We start from the raw sequence: 22,080 nt of genomic DNA, 5'->3' as shown, positions 1-22,080 counted from the left end.
ATTATTGCATGTTTGCTTCCAGTGAAACCATTAAAACAGTCTCACAGTGCCGTGTTCAAATGGCCTCCACTCCAACGCTTGTGGACCAAACACAAGGCGGGAGGGGGGGGGGTTAACAAAACGATTCCCCCACTACAAGTGCAACATACATAAAAATGTATGTACTCAGCATAAAAAATGGTCTGTGCATGCTTGTGTTAACAGAGGGGGAGGGGAAGAAAATCATCAAGACGGTTGAGCAGCGTGTGAGGGGAATAAGGTTGCAACTGACCTCTAATAAAATAGCTTTGAATTGATTTTTAATTTCACGGTTGTGTTTCGATCCAGTGTTAAAGGGTGTGAGTCAAGATAAATTATTTTTGCAAGGTCGGGGTAAGACGCTTTCATCTGGTTTCATGTAAAAACTGAGAACTACGAGGTCCATGTGATCCACAACGTATTTCCATAGGCATCACGTGAACACTGTTCCTCTCTGGTCTTACAAATAAGCATTTAGTTCCTGTGAAAACAGACAGACGAGATAGCGACCACCCCCACCCCACCACACACCCCCTTAACCAGAAGGACCACGGCCAAGCACACGCTGTGGCACAATTTACTGTATCTATGACTTGAATCTGATTATTAAATTTCAGGATGATACATTTGTGTGGGTCTTATCGATGATGATTCATCCCACAGAGATGATTATGCAGAATCTCATTAATTTGGGTTAGATGAACATAAATTAAGTGAATATATGAGGCAGTGATGTAAAAGGAGACCAAATGTTTAGTCTCTAAAACATCGCTGTGCCTGGGATCCCTGGGCGTAAAAGGGAAAAAACATAAAGTTTTCTTTATTTATTTTTTATGACTTTTCCTGTTTCACTGTAGTAACATAAGCCTTCTGGTGGTGAAAAAAGCCCAACAGCACTTTGGGGATTTTATTTTTAGAGAACGACTTGGACAGTAATGAGCTTCAAAACATGCACCACAGAGAGTTTTTTTTTTTTTTTTACATGTTTGGTCAAAGTTTCAGTCGGATATCCTAAAACTGTGCCGTTTGACTGAGTAGCCTACCTAGATTATCTCCCAGTGGGACAATGCACTGAAGTAGTCGAGGTTCAGCTTAATTTGAAGCACCGTCCCTCCGCAGCACACACGCACAGAGCTGTTCTACACCGCTTTAACACAAACAGGGGTAGTGTCTTGTGCAGCTGAATTAATAAATACATCATGAATCATAGATGAGTAAATACATTTCCTGGCAGAAGCGTAATATTTTACTCTGGATTTTCAACATCACAAACACACCGAAGTGACCAAACCCAATGGCATACTTAAAACTGGGTGAAGGGGGTGAATGTAGAGCGCTTCCATGGGAGGATAAGAAGCTTTTTCTATGTTGTAGCTCCACTTTTTGATGCAGGCAGGACGGATTCTTCCATTAAGATCCTGTGCGGTGCAGCTTTAAGCATTGTGCCCCATGGTAAATGTAAAGTCTGTTGTTGTTGCAGCTATAGCTACAGGACACTAACACTTGTCAGTGCGGTGCTGAAACACCTTGGAGGATAGTCTGAAGTTGGAGCTGGCAGTAGATGAGTTCATTTCCTATTTTCTGAGGCTTGTACTGTATACATGAAAAAAAAAAACAGTAGTAGTGGTACTGTAGGTGTCGGCTGGCAGCAGCTATTGTGATCATGCAAATGAGATGAGGCTGTGTCTGGGGTTTGGCACTTGAGAATGAAAATCAACTCGGAAGGCAACAATGACTGTATTTTGATGGATCGTAATGGAGAAGAGAAAGTTCATATGACCACGAGAGACAAACATTGTTCTCTCATCAGGCTCTGTCGAAGTGACAATGAGTGATGATGCTGTGCAGCATGGGCACTATTTTTTCTTGCAAATTGGCCGATTTATTTATTTGTTTCAAGATGCTGAAAGTATTCGGCTTAGGAGGCGGTTGGTTTACGGCTTAGTTGGTGGATGTGAGGGTTTGCTCCACTATCATCCTGCAGGCGTTCTGGATTATGTGTAGGGAGGTAAATTAATTTGTAAAACTAAAGCTGAAAAGGTGGACAAAGGAGATATACTGCACGTTTAAAAAATATGTCTTTTTATCCCAGAAGATGTCACTTTGTCTGACTGCAACATATTACAAAGTAAGTAAGAATCAATCAAAAGACTGGCTGTGTAGGGATAGTTAAGTGGTAGTAGTAAGTAAAACTACAGTATTTGAGGACACTTAGGGTAAATGGTAATGATATATTGTCTGAAACCTCATTTAAATATTTGTCCAGAATAAATCTAACAGGAGAAACGAAGCTGGTCTTTGTGTGTTGTGTTTAATTTAAACACCTCTTTATGAGACAGGTTCAAATTTGGTTTTATTCAAGCACATTTACCTGTCCAGATTTATGTCACCCAGATATACTGTGCTGTATTCAACTAAATTCCTGCATGTTGTTCTTTCTTACAGCACACAGGCACACAAATTTAGCACCCAGCATGAAATCTCACCCCCCGAGTTCAACTGAGAGGGAAATGTTAAAATTAATCCAAATATGGGAGAGGATTCATTATCATTAAAGAAAATGCAAATGGGAGAACTTGACAAAGCTTAAATTCCGTGAAGATGCAGTGGGGATTTGCCACCTTTAATTTACGCTCCAAGAGCTGCTCGTGGTTCATGTAACACCTTGCACGTCAAGTGCATTTGCAGTCGGGGTATCTCTGAAATTATATGCCTGAGAGGTGAGGTTAGCTTTCATTCCATTACCTAATGCACAGTAATTTAAAAGCTCAAGCTTGGTCCTTGAATTTCAAACTGAGATGACGGTAGATAGCATTTGACATTTGCTCTACATTAAGTTAACTCATTTAACCATTAAAGAAACAGCTTATTCAGCCACACAGTGTTCTTATTACAGTACAGGAAAACAGTAGGACGGTGGAGGCTCGTTCTGTTGACCTTTACAACAGAGCAAGTCCTTAAACATGTACCAGGACCCTTCTATGATGATATAGTGATATAATAAAGGTCTGGGAAACCCAAAGGTATTTGGTTGCAGAGGTAATTTAGGCGGGGGATGTACAGTTATGGGCAGATTTTAATTACTCTAGGCTCCTATAAACCCCCTGCTTGTGAGCAAAGGACCTCGGGAAAATACATTTCCAATTGGACTAACATGCAATGATGTTCATTAAAACAGATGATATCATATTGTGCCAGCTTTAAATGTATTTATCCAGTGCTTTGTTGTGGACAAAGGAGTGTATAGAAAGCATTACAACATTAAGTATATTATTTTCCCTTTAAAAAAAAAATGTAAATAAATATATCTACTTAATACTTATCAAAAATGTTCAGCCAGGCAAAGGTTGCATAAAAATGTATTTTTAAAAATTGAAATCTCTCATTTAATTATAAAGGAAATGGACCTGTGAATGCAACTCGCCACCTAGATTGAACACACATAAATTGAAGTTTCCAGAGGCCCATTAGTAGAACTAATAATAGCTAATAACGGGGTTGCAATTAATTGCAATGTACAAAATTCAAACAGCCAAGAGCAATATCAAAATCGCACTATGAATGTTGTGTTGCTACAGTAACGCCCTGGCCAAGACATCTAAAGATGTAAAGGGACATTTTGTTTTGTTTGTTTGGTACAAGACCTAACGGAAAGAGAAAAATGCATTCACACTGAAATCGCAATATCTTCACATATAATAGTAATTGTATAAGTTCTTTGCCTGTTGTGTGGTCCTTCTTATAAACGCAATAAATGAACCAGGTCATGGTCTACATCCTTCAGCTGAGATGCTGTACAGTCTGATGGCAGAGTGGACGCTTCTCTGACCTGTGTGAATCTCACACTGCATGCATTTCTCCACAACCTGAATGAGTCCACACTCCCACTACCCTCATTTACAGTCCTGTAAATGAAATATCACATACCTTATACCAACTATTAGCTCCTGTGCAACACTTTGCAACGAAGCCATTTCTGTTTGTTTGTCCTACACTAATGGAAATGTTGCGAGTTGTAAAATAAATATGATCTCCTGTGTGTACTTGTCAGCAGAGAGGTGTAACGGTAACAGGCAGGTAAATGCTCAAACAGAGCTGTTTTGTGCTACGTGTTATTCCACCGCATCTGAAACCACCAAGTGTTTATAGTAATTCCCAATGGTCACACTCAAAGGCGGAGTAAAAAGCTATCATAGAGAGTGAGGAGATGTAATATCATTTAAACGTGGGTATGTTTTCAGAGAGTCTCTCCTTGACAAGATTCATAGTGTTGCACTGAGGTGTTTGCGTCAAAAGTGACAGAAATGGTTGTGAAAGGATAAAAACACACAGGCTGGAGAGAAAACCTCTCACCTCCACACATCTGGCCAACCACAGCATTAAGAGTAGTTGGAATGATTGTTGCCCAGTGAAACACAAGGGGCAAAACCTTTAATGTTCAGAAATACCGAGAGCCATATACGTTTTGTAAAGAAATGGTTGGACACAAGAGGTCGGTATACTCTGTCTTAAGTGCTTTTTGAATGGTTTGATTATAGGCGTCCTACCACCCAGCCCACAGACTCCCCTTAGTCACGACTGGAAAGGTGTGGAAATTCACTGTTTTAAGTCTGAGGACTGAGAGCTGCCTGAATCAGAAACATGAAACACCACAGATGTGTCTGAAATCGCTCACTGCTCCCTGAGTGATCCTCTATATCACTGGAGGAGATTTTGCCATTTTGCAACGATGTCCAAATGCATGGTGGCAATTATTATACTCAATGGGGGCTCATAGTATCACTCACCAAGCAATCTACGTCATCGTGCTCATGCTGAAAGAAAGAAAGAAAGAAAGAAAGAAAGAAAGAAAGAAAGAAAGAAAGAAAGAAAGAAAGAAAGAAAGAAAGAAAGAAAGAAAGAAAAAAAATGGCACAGAAAAAATTAGTTTCTGTTTTCTCATTTTACCAATGAGCTCGGCGTGCAGTCCTCTATAGAGAACTCCCCAGACGGCGAGTGGAGAGGAATGAAAGAGTGAGCGATTTTGGACATAACCCTGGTGAATACAATGACGACTAATTAACCGACTGGGAGCCTGTAATGAACGATGACGATACCCATGAGTTCACTGTCCATTCTACTGACCGACCAGAATCCAACTCTCTTAGAAAAACTCATTTAAAAAATCACATTAATCCACAGTAGCACGTGTCATAATTCAGCTCCTATATCCATATCCAAGTGTTCATAAAGACGCTTTTTAGTCACGATTAACGTTTGACTCTCTGAAGCTGTATTACATTGAACTGGTGAGAAGGAAGTGGACTGAAAGGACTTTCCAGCAGAGACTGTGGCTGTGACATGGCTGCATGAACGCTGAGGAGGCAGTGGAGAACAAAAAGCTCAGGTTACTTTTAACTGGAAGCATGTTATTGAGTATTCTTTCCCGGGTTTAAGCTAATACATGCTGAGTTTTACTTTCTGGAGTTTCCAGATGTAATAAAATAAAATGAAGCCACAACAGTGAAGCAGCAGTTGTCCAGTTCTCTGCTATCAACTGTTCATTTTCTCCGGTTCACCCCTGTGCTCCTGCTCCCTGCTTCCTTTTATTGACAGCCTCACTTTTTTTTTTTTTCATTTTTACCCATCCCCCTGACTTTCTCCTCTATCTTCTTCTCTATTTCACTCCTTCTCTTTCTTGCTGTCTCAGTGTAATATGATCCAGGACCGATGCTGGCAGCCCCAACTGTGGCACTGCAATCTCTGCTCTGCTCTGGTTGCTAGGCAGCCTGTCTGAGACGGGGCTCAGCGATGCACCTCCCTCTCCGTCTGCCTCCAAAAAAAAAAAAAAAAAGACAGAGAGAGAGAGAGAGAGGCGAGAGTGGCAGGGCCGGCCATCCGGCCATCAGCCAAAAATTCAGATGATCCCACCAAATTTCTCCGTTTTCAGAACGGACTGCTTCACATCTGCAATGCAGCAGGGCATATTGTGAGCGTGAGGGGCTTTAGGGGGGAGCACAGGTTTGTGGCAAAAGAAAAAAAAAAAATCAGGAGCGCAAACCCACAGGACAGTGTGGCAGGCAGATCTCCACTGTGATGCTGCCCACCTTCTGATGTATTTGTGATGGAAAATGCTGTGTGCAGATTTTGTGTCATCACGCCTAGAATGAAACCTACCATGTGTGGCCGACACAGTGGGCCGCTGGCAGGCTGCCTAGGTGTGGGATATCGGTAGGGGAGTAAGGTTACTAGAGAAGAAGCTGCATGATCTGCTACAGTGGAGCTGCTATGACTCACAGCTCTAGTTGCTCCATGTGGTTGTGGAGGACGACCACTTTGGTCAATGCACAATGGCAACATTTTGAGGCTGTGTTTCCACCGTGCCCTCACTTTGGCGCTTGTAGGCGTCACACATGTTATGTGATAATAGCAGATATGCATATAGATTGTCCACATTTGGCCGGTGATTCATGTGTGATGGAAACCGAGGCAACGATAATGACGCTCGTTGACAGTCGTTTCTGTGTTTCATGCAAATATCATCAACCCTTGACATAATAATGACTATTCCTAGTTTTTTAATTAAAAACACACACATCTGTGTGTTACGCAAGCTTCATCTGAATCTGTTTGTGTGTTTGTTTGTGTGTGTAGAAGTACAGGTACCAGGATGAGGAGACGCCCCCCTTGGAGCACAGTCCAGCACATCTGGCTCCTGGGAAAAGTGCTGAGATGCTTCATATGAGTGACAAGAACCTCGCTGCCATGGAGGCCATACATGGCTACACACCACACACACATATCTCTCCTGTCAAGGTATGACACACACACACACACACTTATGTACACTGCTGCTGATCGATACCGAACACTAATACAACAGCACAATACACTCAGCTGTCAATGGTCACATTGGTCATCTGAGCCGCTCTGTAAAGCTACAGCAGAAGTGGGTAATTGAACAGATCACAGATATAAAGCCAATAATATTTCTAATTAAAGGGAACTCAAATTATAAATTATAACCCTAATTATTTACAGTGCTACTGAAAAACAATAAATCTCAATATTCCCAGTTCAATCAGTGAAACAGATTTATAGTCACTGTGATGTGGATTTCCTGATTCATGGCCGTCACGTGCTCTGAGCTTGTTAAATTTAATTTTCAGTTGAGTCATAACACAATGTTCAATCACAACAATCTTTTATCTGTTGTAGTCGATGCGCTGTCTGTTTTGAAATCCCATCAATTCCTCAACATACGACATCAATCTATTTATGAAGAAATCTGAGCCTCCACTTCTCTAAGTGTCGGATCAACCTCTGCACAAACATGTAGAGTGGGTAATTTGATATGAGAGCTTAACAGCATGAAAACACAGGGTGTAGTCGGGGCTGAGTAACATCACCTGAGCCATGGAGAGGATGTGGCCAGAGATCAGTTAATGACAGATGTCAGTGTGTAATATGAATAAGCATTATCTCTGGGCAACAATTGAATCGAAGGAAAGAAACTGGACTTGTGTTTGTTTAGGAAGATGTTTCGCCTTTTATCCAAGGGGCTTCATCAGCTCGTAACGCATCGGTCTGACTAGTCCTCACGAGTCTGACAAAACAGTGGAGAAAGATCCAAGTATTTAACCACTGATTTCTCCACTGTTTTGTCAGATGTGAGGACTAGTCAGACTGATGCGTTACGAACTGATGAAGCCCCTTGGATAAGAGGCGAAACATCTTCCTAATATAAGTCCAGTTGCTTTCGATTCAATTGTTGCCCAGAGATAACGATGATCTGGATGAATGAGAATATCCACAGACTGAATAAGCATGTTAATTCAACCAATAGAATCCCATATGGTAATATTTGCACATGCAGGACCATTAAAGTAGCAGATACCTGCCTGACGGTACATGTAGCTGCAAGTGAAGCACTAATAGCTGACTGAGGCATGTGGTATGACTTAGTTTAGGAGGAAAGAAATATGACTGTGTGAGAGTGTGGGTGCTTGGGTGTGTCTTACTGTAATATGTGTTGTATTGTTGTTACTTATTCTTTGTGTCTGGGCCCCTCTCAAAAAGCTCTTCAGCTTCCTAAATAAAGGAATGAATGAATGATTTATATTGCAGTCAAATGAGAAAAACGAAAATTAACGATTAGCTTATAGAGAGTGTAGACACTCACGCAACATACAGCTGTAGCAGCTCTAACACAGAGACCTCACTGCCTCTTCGCAGTAACGCCTATTTACCTGCATCTCCGGTCGGTCCGTTATAAAGGAGGAGGCGTCGACACAGACAACATACGCGCTGCTGGTCACAGTCAACAGATACAGCTGACATCAGTGGGAACATGAGCACAGTCACTTTGCCTGGAGAGCAGCACCAATTACATACTGTAGCTACAAATGCGAGCAGGTGTAAGCGATAGTCCTCATTAAACAACGATCCCTCTCGCACATCCACACGTTATTAACATCACTGGCTATGAGACTTACAGTACAGGAGACGCTGGATTTATTTGCTTTGAGGGGGAGAAGTGTTTCTATGTTTCTGGTATGGGAGTAAACCGAAGTCCCAGAAGAGCAGATATGTCTGTTTAAATGCCTTTATTTTTTTTAATGAGCACAGAGGAGAGGTTGTGTTATAGCGCTTTACAGCTGCTATTTAAAAACATACAGAGCCTGTTCAGCATGAGCTGTGGTGGCTAAGGACATTTTTTTCTTGTTAATGCTGAGAGGGTGCTGGTTTATGTAGCACTGCCAGAGACCTCATTCTCAGTGGTCATCTGCTTTTTAACTCATTGACTGCCGCGCTCCTTTCCAAAGTTTTAGTCAAGTGTACCGGCAATTTAGACCATTTTTGAAGATTTTTGTAGAGCCACAGTGTATTCTATATTATTGCCACCAACACATACTGTGGCTCATTTGAAAGGTGAAACTTTCTGCTTCAAATGGCCACAAACCGTTTGTTTCTACGTGCCTCCGTTCCTGAGAAAACTCAAGCTAAACATGGCTGGGTTTCACCAAAATCCCTGCTTTTTTTCTAGAAAAGGAGATACAGCGTCTTTTAAGGTGCTCTGTTTGTGCCTGTCGCTCTTCTGACACTCGCATTTCTGGATCAAAGGGCTCGTGTAAGATAAATATATACAACAATTGTTGTTCTATTCACAAATCCACCCTCGGGGGCAGGGGGGGCGCCACTAAACAACAATAACACAGACGCACCGTGCCGTGTCACAGCCTCTCGCCGCGGAATGTGATGGTCTCTCGGCCACAGCAGGTCGGGAACACCGGTCCCACCGGTGGTCGCGGTCCTTCTGTGGTACGGGTCGGTGCCGGCGGTCTGCTTTGACCCAGAGACCATCACATTTTACCGCGGGAGGACCTTGGGGAGGACACGGTGTTGCTCGAGATGAAGACCGGGCGGGACTGTCGGCTGAGAGCTTCCTGTTCGGCTCCGAGCTGCTGGAGCCTCGCGGGTGAGAGCGGAGCAGCTGCTGCATCCACATGCAGAACTCCGTTTGCAAAAGCCGAGTTATGATGAAAACTTCCAGATCATGAGCTGTCATGAGTTTTTGATCATCATCTATTTCAGTTCTGCTCGTCGTAGAGTCCCCAAATTTACACATAAGGTGTGTTAAAGTGTGTAGTTTCATAATTAAAAAAAAAAAGCTAAAAACGAGAAATCTCGTTTTTGGCACTGAACGAAAAACGATAAATTACGTGGTTGGCACTCAATGAGTTAACAGGAGACAAGCAAACTACATCTTGAGCAAATACAGGGACGCTGTGATCAGTCACCATCGTCAACTGTAAAAAATAAACGTCAAAGAGTCGACAAATTGTTTCTGATACATTGATTCATTTGTGGCGGCCAGTCGCTATTAACCAACATATACTTATCTTCAATTTGTTGCACTGCTCTCTGGGATAGGGAGGGCTGCACTTAGTACACTCAACCACACACACACACACACACACACAGAGTGAACAGCAGAGCAGAGTCTGCACTAGACTCAGAACCAGGTGACGTACCGATAACCCAAAGTTTCCAACAACTATTACTGAACTTCACTGTGAGTGTGATAAATAAAATCCTAACGATGAGTTATACAGCAGGTTATTGTCGATCAGTTCAAATCCCTTCACTATTACTCTCTTGATTAAGCAGTGTTATTTTGTGATTGTTAGTTTCTTTACAGTGCACAGTGGAGGGATTACATTTCTAAGTGTTGTCTGTTCATTACAGGAGGAGTTTTTAATGGCTTCGGTTCTTGTGGCTGATAAATACTCTCATAAAGATATGTATAGGTTTAGGGGCCATGTAAGAGTCATTTAGATTTTTTGGAGGAAATTGAATCATTTGGATAAAGAGACAATTCAATAAAATGGTCAATAACAGTATTAATTCTTAGAAAAAATGTTGTTACTGACAGTATTAAACAAATACTTCAAGTTAAAGTAACTTATTGCTATTTAGGAACATTATCCATACATACCTGTACAGTAAAGGACAGAGCATACAACATTTGCTGTAATACAGCCTAATGTGTCATAAAAGTTAATCTATTAAATGTTTCCAGGGTAATATGACTGAGTTCAGTCAAGTTACACACAGAATACAAAGAGTAACGCTCCTCAGCTTTAACCTGGTTGTGGTTGTTTTGTCTGTCAGTGTCCATATGTCTCTGCCTGACTGTTGGACTGTGAGCTGCTTTGTCAAGTCTAAGTGTCAATCCAGCAGCTGCTGCAGCCGGAGGAGGGTGACAACAGAAAGGTGGCACATGTCACTCCTGCTCTAATGTTTGATGCAAGTGCTAGAGTTTTTTTTTGAGGGTGATAATTTAGGGGTGATGTACTGTAGCCGTCATACTTTAACGTAATTAATCATGCATCTTATGGTGTAAGAACATGAAACAGCTTAGACAATGTGCTGTCCCTCTCTGACCTTTCTTTCTTGCTGGTTTGATTAATTCCCTTTGTCCCAGTGGAGTTTGTTATCCAGCACATACCAGGGGACCAGTAATTATTCAGAGATGATGGGTGCACCATTTACTATAGCGATGTGAAGAGAGACTTACTCCTTTCCCTAAAATACACCATTATGAGGTAATTTAAGTCTGTTTCAGAGAACATTTAAAATGTGATGTGTGCCCTCCAGTGCTTCAGATCCATTATATGACTGTTTCAGTCATTTCTCAAAGACTCGTGGGATCATAAATTCTGACTAGTTACTCCACCACTAAATCTGTAGGTTCACATACAGGGAATATCTTATACAGTTAACAATATCTCTAACAAGACACCAGTTACATTTCATGATAAGATGGGTTGTATTTTATATTTCTCATATTGGCAAATCCCATGAAAACTGTAATTTTCACCAATGTGAACAGAGTCTGACTTAATCCTTAATGAGTAACATGTGATGTGCCCCTTGTTATCGTGATCATAGATCATTGAGTTTATTTGAGGGCATAAATCATTAGTGCACCAATGTGTAGAAATCTGCACTCTGGTTCAAGATGCATTCTGATTTATTAATATATCACCATGGTCTGATTGGTAAATGTGTAGCTCTATTCTGATTGGTTGCTCTGTAGCCTGAAGTGTGATTGGTTTATGGATGGATTATCTAATTTAGTCATGATATCACATTTGCATCGACCTGCAGTGTTGATAATAAAAGCGAAGGCAGTCTGCACATCAGCATCAAAGTCTGCAGCTTGGAGGTAAACACTTGAGTCAAGGACCTCCATTAGGCATCACAAGTAAAAAAGATTTCTCCGTACGCACAGGATCCAAGCTCCCCCATATTTTGTTAACGCCACGTCTTTGCACAGCCAAATCATTTTACTGGCGGTACTTATCTGTGATATCTTTATGAGTCTTGATTGTTGATTATTCTGACTGTTTGTGCTGGATGGCTGCTTTTATACAAGTGATCAGTGATAACAGAAGGAGCAGAAACATACAAGGTAGCCAAGCTGGAGAGTGGATTTTCCAATTAGCAACAGGCAACAATAAAAAAAATACATTAGATCGATCAAAAGACTGCAGATAAAATAATTATACACCGTGGTTTAAAACTAGGCACTTTAATTCACCGCTTTTATGAAACTAAACCTTAACTTGGAGCTGCAACAGAGAGGGGCGTCCCATCCCACAAAGGCAAAGCCTCCAAACAAAGACTTTGGAGATTTCCTCTATTTGCAAAAATGAAATTGTGCTGCTTAGTATGCTCACCGAATTAAAAACTAAAAGATGCAAAACTGTAACGATGGGGAAAGCAACTGGAATTAAAACTACAGCAGCGACAACAACGGCGTTATCAAGACACCTACACTGCAGCGAAATTCCATCTTGAGGATATTTTTTTCCCTATCACATAAAAGGCAGCATGTTGATGTTGTGCACTATGTTTTGGGAACCAGGATTGGCCCTGTTTCTATTTCTGGAATACTGCCATTATTTATGAAGTCTTGTGTTTCTCTTCAGGGAGAACCGAATGCACTACCAAGTATAAAGGTCTGGACTCACTTAGCTCGGTGGATGGTTTGCATCATCTTATGTATGTCAGTGGTCCACATCTTTGAATCATTATATACACGATCATAAAGAAAAGTAACTCGGTCCCAGATCTGTGTGACTGAGGACAAAGACTGGTGGAGCCATTTTGTTTCTTATTAACCCACTCAGGCTCATGATCATACTGCGTTCTGCTGGTACATGCGAGTATCGACATTTTAAGCCTGACGAATTCTAATTACGTAAGTGTGACAAAATGATTAGGTCTGAGGATGATGGTGATGATGAAGATAATACAGGATGTTTTTTTGTTTCCCTTTGTTGATGAGGGTTTTGATAAAGAGCTGTTGACAATGGTGATGATGATGATTGCGACAATGAGAGTATGGTTGATGATGATGCTGATGGCAATGATGATAATGATGGTGATGGCTGCTTTATCTGCACTTAGTGTTGCCCCGTGCACTAATATTGCTTCCTCACACAGCGACATAATAACTTCACTTTTGACATTTTGATTTTGTGATCCTGTTCATTACCTTGTGACATGATGTAACCTACCTTCAGTGAATACTTTGTCCTGGTTCTCTTCTATTTTTCCCCTCACTTTACTTTCTTTCCCCCCTCCTCACGTTACACTCAGTCCCCCTCCTGCATCCCTCTCCCTGCCTGTGACCTTCCTGCTCCCTGCTGGCAGGAGGAAGGTGAAGAAAGTTGACATGAAAGCACAATGTTGCCTGTTTGAATCGCTTTACTCGCTAGTAAAGTCTTGTTGGGAGTAGTGTGATATAATAACTTAGTGGTGCTCTAGTGATGTGACAGCAACTGCTGATGTGCAGTGCAATGATGTCTTCACTGCTTAACTGATTATGAATGAGCTGTTTATCATTAGCCCATCAATAATCTATCAATGACAGGAACAGACGCCTCCTAATGATGCACAATTTATGTTATGTATTTTCATTTTCAAATGAATTTCCCTTTGGGGATTAATAAAGTAATTTGTATTTATGTGTTACTATGTAACAGTCAGTGCACAATGTGATCAGATCAATAAATAAAGGCAAGCAGCTCGTTTGTGTAATTGAGGGTTTAGTGTTTTATTTTGGATAAAGTTTATAATCTTTTAGGATATCTATATTAGCTGTACAAAATTGATATATTTTGTAACTATATGTTTATGCACTCAGCATATGCGATGCTTCTATAGCACAATGCCATTTTAACCTTTATCATTGACTACGGCACAGTTCAATACGGGGTGATGACCTACCGTATGCAAAGCATAAAACTTGAGCTTATTATAGATTTTACTAATAATACTCAGTATCAATTGTTTCACTAGACATGGTTCTTGTATTAGCTTCAGTGACCTGGTTTCGGTCTCTGCTGATGTAAATGTATGTGAGCGTGTCATAGATGAACTCACCAGCGTCTCCTCTTAAAACAAAGCGGTACCCACTGTTCTTCCCCTGTGCCCGTCTGCATGCCCCGCACAATTACCCTCTTTCCTTCTGTTGTTTTGCAGCCTGTGTTGATGTCTACGGGACACACTCCAATGTACACCTCCGCTGTTTCCACACTGGTAAGAGCACAGCGATCCGCACCGCTCCGTCACTCTAAAAAAAAGTGACCAGTATCATCATCAGCCATCAACATCAGTGTGATTTGTATCCTCATTTCTTGCCTTTGCTGGAATTGGTGTCACTCATCGTTTGGCTGTCTGATTGAAAACAGACAGCTGCCCATTCAACGCCATTTTATCTGTGCTGCCAAAGAGTATGAGGTCATCTGTTTTCTGATGGTATCAGTGTGTTCATACTCATTGTCATTCAAATCTCCTCTGTCTGACAGATTTATTCTGCCTGCACTCTGATTATTTTTGGGGGCCTGAAATCACAAGACTGCAAGAAAAAGTTTTTAAATGTTGTGCTTCCATCACAGCACAATATCTCCGAGTTATATTCATATCTCTGTTCCTATGTTCTAAAGCAGAAAGTGACACTATCGCATTCCTGCGCACAAGCATCTGTGGAAAAAAAAGCAATGTGGATCCTATTTTGGTGTAAAGATGTGGTTTTGAAAGATTTCTGATTTATTCAGAATCAAGTTTCTAACACACATGCACACCACAGTATATATAAATAAAAACCAATACAGAAATGTTTATATCAACAGAAAAGTGGCCATGATGCTGTGAAGCCGGATTTAAGTTGAAACTAATCCTACTGTGCATCTCTATGATGCTGGTGTCATGTAACATGAGGCTTTGACGGACAGATAGATGTAATCTCTCTGCAGGACAGGCTGAAACCTGCAGGTGTCAGTGTGAGACTGTGCAGTGACTTTCATAACCTTGAAAAGACGGCTCTGCTGCTTTGGCCATAAAACATTTTTATGATCAGACAGGTTGTATTAGCCTTATGTGCCATGAATTGCTCACATGATTTGGTCTGGCATGGAAGGCAAAAAAGTCACATTCAGTCAAATTTAGACATATACTTAAGTACGAGTGGCCGTTCCACTCTTTCTAAAAAGAAACAACTTAATTATAATTTCGAAACATATGTATGTTTGAAGTTTACATGATGACTTTTGAAAAGGGCACCGCGATATCTTCGGAAGGATTAGACTATATTAAATCTGGTTTTCTGTGGAACAAGTAGTTACTCCCGTCACTAAACATAATTTCTTGTCTTTTTCTACCCGCACTGACCTTGAGCACATCCTGTATCATAGTGCCTTGCTTATAATTAAACCCTTTAACATATGGGATATTCAACTGCACCCTTCAGCATAAAGTCATCAGTGAGAAAAATGTGTTCGTATACATTCAATCCCATATATACAGAAGTACTTCAGTGTGCATATGCATGCATTCAATTTCCCCACACGGGTCGGCTTTGTTCGTGCTGTCTCCGAGATGCACTGCAGTAACACTGGTGTGGTGCCCGTACGCTTGTCATTGATGTGTAGGTGGTGTCGTCAGTCTGTCTCTTTATTGCTTTAATGGTGTGGGGTTTGCCAGTACCACTCCAGGCCCCATTGATTTATGGGTAGGATTGTCTCTGGAAGCACTGCAATGGTTTGGCAAAGTAAGACAAGGTCTCTGGGTTATGTACATGATTTAGCGAAGAGGTGCTTTAGCTTCAAATGACATCTATTTTTTTCAAACTTAGGACATAATGTAATTAGAAATGTGTTTTTTTCACACTGAAAACAACTTTTGATATTGATCTGCTCTCATATTAATGAATCCTCCTGCCTCTTACACTATATAACTCCCAAGTCTGCTGTGTGCCATGTCGTCCTCTTATTATGGGGCTACATAAAATGTGACATGATGTGTTGGGCGTTCCTCCTGCTGCGATTAAACTGAATGTCATTTTCTATCTCACAGAAAAGACGAGCTACATGTTTTTACCAAATTTTTTATACAAAAAGTCTCGTTGAGTTGCTTTGAAAAATGAAGACTGGGTTAGGGAGCAAAGAGTCTTACATTTCCAGTGTTGCAAGAAGTGGTATTTCCCTGCCTTTGCAGTGAATTTCATCGGCATCTTTACTTCACACACACAACCTAGAGTGAGGGTATCCCTGGTCGTATCAAACTCTGAAGAAGCAGGAAGACAGTTTGTGTCTTTATAGTTACATTTCCTTATCTATTTTTTGAATAAAGTTTACTGACATACTGAGTTACCTAAAGGCAGCGCTGCAGCTTTTACCTTTGACTTCAGGCACTTGTTCCAGAGATGTTCTTAGGGAAAAGTTTTGCATAAAGTAGAGAGTATGTGGACAGACAGAGTGAGAAAACATAACACAACAATGCATTTATCCTCTCCATAAAGAGATGGGAGTGAGACCCAGCAGGCGCAAAGTGCTCACTGAAGACCCCCACCACCCAGTTAATGTTACACTCTGTCTTTGCTAATGAGAAACAATCACTTTCTCTCCTCTTATGCCACAGAACTGTTTCCATACACAACACTTTGCACAGAAATCCTCCTCGACCCCTCTAAGATGTGTTTGACTCAGTCTCAGCGTAAAGACAATCATTTTTTAACGTACAGCCCCAATTACTGTTTTCTGTAGTGTTTCCCCAAGAGCTCTCCATTATATCCTCCTCCTTTCTGCTCTGCACTCTTGTCTGGTCCGTATCTGGTTTCTATCTTCATTTTCTCCGTCCTCCTTAGTTTTCTTTAATAAATGTTTAAATATGTCCCTGCAGCTTCGGTGTAATTACTGTGCAGTAGCAGCTCAGGTCCTTTGGGAGGGAGAGGGGAGCAAGGCAGAGAGGAAAAAAAATATATGCATGCAGAAAGAGAAGGGGGGAGCTGCTGGTGTTGAATGGTGGAGTAAGACAGATAGAGAGGGCCTTGCAAGTAGAAGGGTGAGAAAATTAGATAGGTAGACCGAGGGATTTTATTTAACAAAATGAGAACGTCAGCTGACAGCTTGTCCTTCGGCATGTCCTTACATAAGTCGGTTCAGTGTGCACGCCCCTGTGTGTTTGTGTGCATATTACACACCTGCTAATCCATCTGTCTTTCAGAAGGAGGAAAAAAAAAATCTAAAACAAAATAACAGTGAAATCTACTTTTTTTCATATGTATTTTGCTGTGTCGAGGTTTCACTGTTCTGACTGACTGGCTGACTGACTGACTGGCTGGCTGTAGCACTGGGGCTTACAGGCCCGCAATCCCCTCTCAGTTTCAAGTGCTCCCTATAGGACGAGTCAGGCCAGTTTGAGCTGCTTGTCCTTCTACGTCGAGCCAAAGTATTATTCCTCCCCCTCTCACATCACCAGCGTCGACATTATACGGGGAGACAGCTAAGTAATTGCCATCAAACTTTCCTGCTCGCTCCTCTTTTCCCTCAGCAGCAGGAATGGGAGGGGTACAGTACAGTAGCAGCAGAAAATATGAACTGCATTCTCGCTGAGCACAGACCAGGAGCAGGGAGGCACCGCTATCGCAGTCCACTGCCACAGATGACGAAGAATGGAAGGATTGTTTGTAGAGGCGCTTTTTTTTTTACTCTGGATGTGTGATTTTCTGAAGATAGGACGAGTGCATCTCAGATAATAGCGAGCTTCAGTCTGGTGATGAATAATTTTTATAACTCGAGCCTGGGATTGGTTGGAGGATACTGGGCTCCCTCAAATGAAGGCTCCAGCACCTACTCAGCAAGAGGAAGATGCTAATTGGGCTGTGCTATTTCTGCCATTCTGGATTTAACATTGTGTAAAAGTTGTATTCTGTGTCTACAGCATGCTATCTTTAGTGTTATTTTTCATTCTGTATATTTGAGTGAAAACCAAAACTTGCACAGCATGTGTTAAGTTAAATATATCTTTTTTAATTTAAGCAATTCTGTGGTCCCTGACCAACTGTTATGGCAGGGCCTGGAGCTGATGTCTCACTTTGTAATGATGCTTTTGTGATATTTCTGAAAGGAGACACTTCTGGAGCTTACTCTAAGTCTCGCGGCCACGCTCTCAGTGGGTGTGTTTGTCATTTTAAGAGGTGAGCACGATTCGCTCCCCAGTAACAACAACAATTGCAGTTTTGGCACTTGAGGCAGAATGTTTATGTCCGTGTGGTACGCCAAAAAGATGGGCAGCCGGTTCCTCAACAATGTGCGGAAAGCCAAGAAACATCGGCATCATAAGATGGTAGGCATGTTTTAAATATGTTCAGTGTTATATTTGGGAAGTCTTAATGAAATGTGTTTATGCTCAGTGGCTCAAAGGTGGTGCTGATAGATTATTATCATTGCTGCTGTTATTATTACTCTGTGCTCGGTAGGTGCTACTATTATCATTGTTATCAGTGTGGTACCAAAGTAACAAGGCTCTGTTTGGAGTTACCTGTTCAGGTGAAGGCTGTGGCTCCACTTAAAGCAGATGACATATTCAAATCACAGTGGGCCTGGGTAATCAAACGGGGAAACACTAATCAAATCCAACTCTGCACCTCCACAACACACATCCACAGACGCATGCTACCACCTTTTCCTGCACTCAACACATGTGCGTGGGATTTAAAAAGGAGCCAAAAAGGTGAGCAACGTGCATGATGTGACAACTAAATTAACTTCTGTCCCATCCTCTACTAAAACCCACACACGAGCACAGAAGTATAGCAGAACTCCAACCTGCACGTTGCAAAACACTTCGCAGAAGTCGTGTCTCATTTCCATTTCATTAACAGCCGTGCACAGCCTTAAGGTAAGGGTCAGTCTGGAGTCGGTGGTGCTCTCATCCATCTGTACCTCTTTCTCCTTTTTAACAGAGGAGCGGTGCTTTAGATACAGACTCAAATTGTGCAGTACCCGTAACGCTTGCCAGTTTAATCGTTACTGCATACTACAGCTTTTTCTCCCCCTCCGACACATTCTTATTCATAGTTTGACATTGCGTTTTTTCCCGGAGATCACTCTTATGCTTATTGACCGGGTGGCTTTTACCTGCTAAAGGCTTTCCAGCTGCTGCAAGGTGTGCAGGACATGCAGCATTAATGTCTCTCTAATGCAGCCCTTGGTTAGTGTCCAGAGCCCACTCACATGTGACATCGTCCCCTCCGGTAATATTGAAATAGTCGTCGTATGCTCGGCCCCGACAGGAAAAGCAAAGACAGCAAGTGATGTTTTTAAATATTCCTGGGCTCAACTGAACGGGGGCCAGTTATACTTTGACCTCCTCGGCTAAAAATATCCAGCAGGCTGAAAGCAGCCAGCGGTGTGAGCGTGCACAGAAACGGTCAGACAGATGTGCATGTTCTCGGGTGCACGTGCACAGAGCAGGAGGGATTGAATAGATTACCTACGTGTCCTTTGGATCCTGTAGCAGGAGGGAAACATGGACAGTACAGCATGCAGCTACAGTAGCTACAGCCTTAACATAGTCTGCAATCTATGGTTTCTAGCTGCCAATACTAACTCTATTTATTCAATTCTTAATGGAGAAAAGAAATTGATTTAAACACGCGGCTTCACTCTTTTGCTGCTCTGTTTCTTGCGCTGGTACGGTGCGTGCTCCAATATTGGTATATAATCTTTTATTTGGAAATAACCTCACAGCGTGCCACTAAACACTGTAAAATGTGGGAATCATTAACTAGAAAAATCTGAATAAATCTGTCTTTGCCCTTGCACTTCTCTTTTTATTTTGGCTATTCGTACGCAGTTATGAATTCATCAAGGGCTAAATGCCTGGGTGTGGATGGATGCTGGTGCTGCCTGTAGAGACATGGCAGAGGACAGGTTAGCTGAATAGGTGGTGCTAAAATATAGGTGGGCAAGAGCAGCCAAACACTGTAAATCCTAACAACCCTGATGTCGAAAGGCTTGACAGAGCAAAGAGAGGGAGAGAGAGAGGGCTCTGTCAAAATCCCTGCAGGGAAACTGCCTGCACTGGGCTTAGATTTCTGCTGGCTATACTCATTATTTCTGTTTCTAGATAAGGATGAATTTGACGTAATGTTCAGCAGCACGGCCCGTTGGACACAGCTACATGGCGAAGCCCTGCGCAGGCGACTGTTACGATGGAGCAGTGTGCAGCTGAAGCCCGGGCTGTGGCGTTTTTATGGGGGGCTTGGGGAGAGCTGTATGTCTTCACCTTATGTGGATGAGTGTTTTCCTCTTGAAGATGGGAGACGCAGTGGCGTTCGACGGTGATAATGATGATTTTTCTAATGAGGAAAGGGGCTTGGAGCGCGAGGAGGATGGTGGTGTAGTGCGGAGAGCCGGCGTTTTACAGCACTTTCGGGGGCCATGCTATAGCAGGAAAAGCACAGGTGTAATTAATAACCTTAATTACATCATTGTTATTGTGCATGTTGGCACGCCGAGGCACCGACTGAAACGGAGCCATTGTTAATGTCATTAGCTAAACCTGGGCCTGTTCTGCAGTGACACGCCTGCCATGAAAAAGGGGCCGAGCCCTTTGCTCCGGCTCTGAACGGAGCTGAGCCAATGTTGATGAAACGTGTGTCACCTGTGCACAATTCACTGGTCTGACAAGTCAAAAGAGATATTCAGCGTTATGTGTGTGACATGAATATGACTTCTCCGGTACGCATGTTCAGATGAAAACTCAAAATAGTTGAAAAACTAATGTTAATGGTATTAAATTGGTCTAATTTCAGATTTTATTATTGTTGTTGGGGATTTAAGAGCAAGAAAACTCTTCAAAACTATTTTTAAAAATGTTTAATAGTGGCCTCTTCATTAGCTACTACAGTCCACTCTGTAATTTAACACTACTTCTAATTATAATTTTCCATTTTTGTTGTCACCAATGAAAATGTGTGAATTTTAATCACAGAGGCCATAGGTGGTCATGGACTGGTGAACTGGACTTCATTATACTGGGAGGTGTTTCTGTTATTTTTAGTCTTTCATGCAGGCTTCGCACCTCTTAGCAGAGCAATTGCACTGGATTGCATTATTCTGCCCACGTGCACCTTATGAAGTTGTAAATTAGTGCAAAGAATGCAGTTTGTGAGTTTTCAAAGAAAATACTAACCAGTGTAATAATGTATGCAAAACAGTGAGCATCTCTGTGAGTTCCCATGACAACTCTTTCAGAGAGAGTAACAGCCTGAGTGGAGAGAAATAGCTTAACCCCTTGCATCACAAAAAGATCACTGCGAGTAAAGAGTGTGGAAATGTTTTTCTTAAAAACTAAGAAAGTGAGCTCAGTTACTGTAGTTGTGTGTCGCTGTCTGTGTGTGTCAGAGCTGTCAGGTCTGTGAAGGTCAGCAGGCTGAGTTTATGCTGCCGTTTGCTGTTCTGGCAGCACTTTGGACACACACACCCTCTTCCCCATGCTAATCAGTGTGGTGCAGGACAATGACATTTATAAATAAATACATAAGCTTGGATAAAGGGTCAGGCTGTGTTCTCTCAAGACTTTTGTGCATGATGTAATTACATCTTCCAACATCAGAGACCCTGAAGATGAGAGTGAATCGGGAAGAAAGAATGAAAGAAGCAGGATTAAAAAGGAAAGAAACAATGATCGCATTGAGGTGAACTGTCACACTTCAAATGAGCTGACAAAAATGTTGCAGCAGGTAAATCCAAACCATATCAAGGCCAAAAATCCTTTTCCTCTCATTGACTTGCTGCCTTCCTTTCCTCACAGTATCACTTTATTCCTGCTTTGCACTTCACACACAGACAGTAATGGATGCAGTATGATTCTGGACAATTTTGAGAAGGATAACTGAGCATCAAGCCAGTCGACATTATACTCATTGAGAATAATCTGAGTAACTGCGCTGTCTGTCACTGCCTTGTTACCAAGTTACTGTTTCTTCATCATCATTCCCCATGTGTGCTGGTAGATTGCCACCATGTGCTGTCAGCGGGGCTGCACATGAATCACTGAGAGGTTTGTTTTGAAAGGACTGGTGGGCGGGAGGCGGATGTCCATGTCCACACTATTCACTTGATAGCCATTTACAACATCGGTAACACAAGCCATACTGTAATTCAACCAGGAGCCAAGATGAACCCAAGACGGAGAGTTTTGGGGGGAACAAAACAGCAAACA

At 41.9% G+C, this 22,080-nt stretch overlaps 1 protein-coding gene across 7 annotated transcripts in view; it reads left to right on the top strand.

The window, feature by feature from the left end:
- The window catches only part of dlg4a (discs, large homolog 4a (Drosophila)), a 70,433-nt gene that overhangs the window by 33,212 nt on the left and 15,141 nt on the right, over window positions 1-22,080 (top strand). For 3 of the 7 annotated variants that reach the window (XM_085797951.1, XM_085797950.1, XM_085797949.1), the window contains exons 2-3: window positions 6,652-6,813; window positions 14,053-14,109. In XM_085797951.1, the coding sequence (XP_085654077.1) occupies window positions 6,652-6,813; window positions 14,053-14,109 (219 nt within the window). Of the gene's footprint in view, window positions 1-6,651; window positions 6,814-14,052; window positions 14,110-17,451; window positions 18,196-22,080 lie in introns of those variants that run through there. The other 4 variants (XM_085797954.1, XM_085797953.1, XM_085797952.1 and 1 more) reach the window with 2 other exon arrangements.

Source organism: Trachurus japonicus, chromosome 14, assembly GCF_045865225.1.
Source record: "Trachurus japonicus isolate A0001 chromosome 14, Traja_1.0".
In the NCBI taxonomy this organism is placed as follows: Eukaryota; Metazoa; Chordata; class Actinopteri; order Carangiformes; family Carangidae; genus Trachurus; species Trachurus japonicus.
The sequence above is the reverse complement of the archived record's forward strand: the minus strand, read 5'-3'. Positions and strand labels throughout refer to the sequence as shown.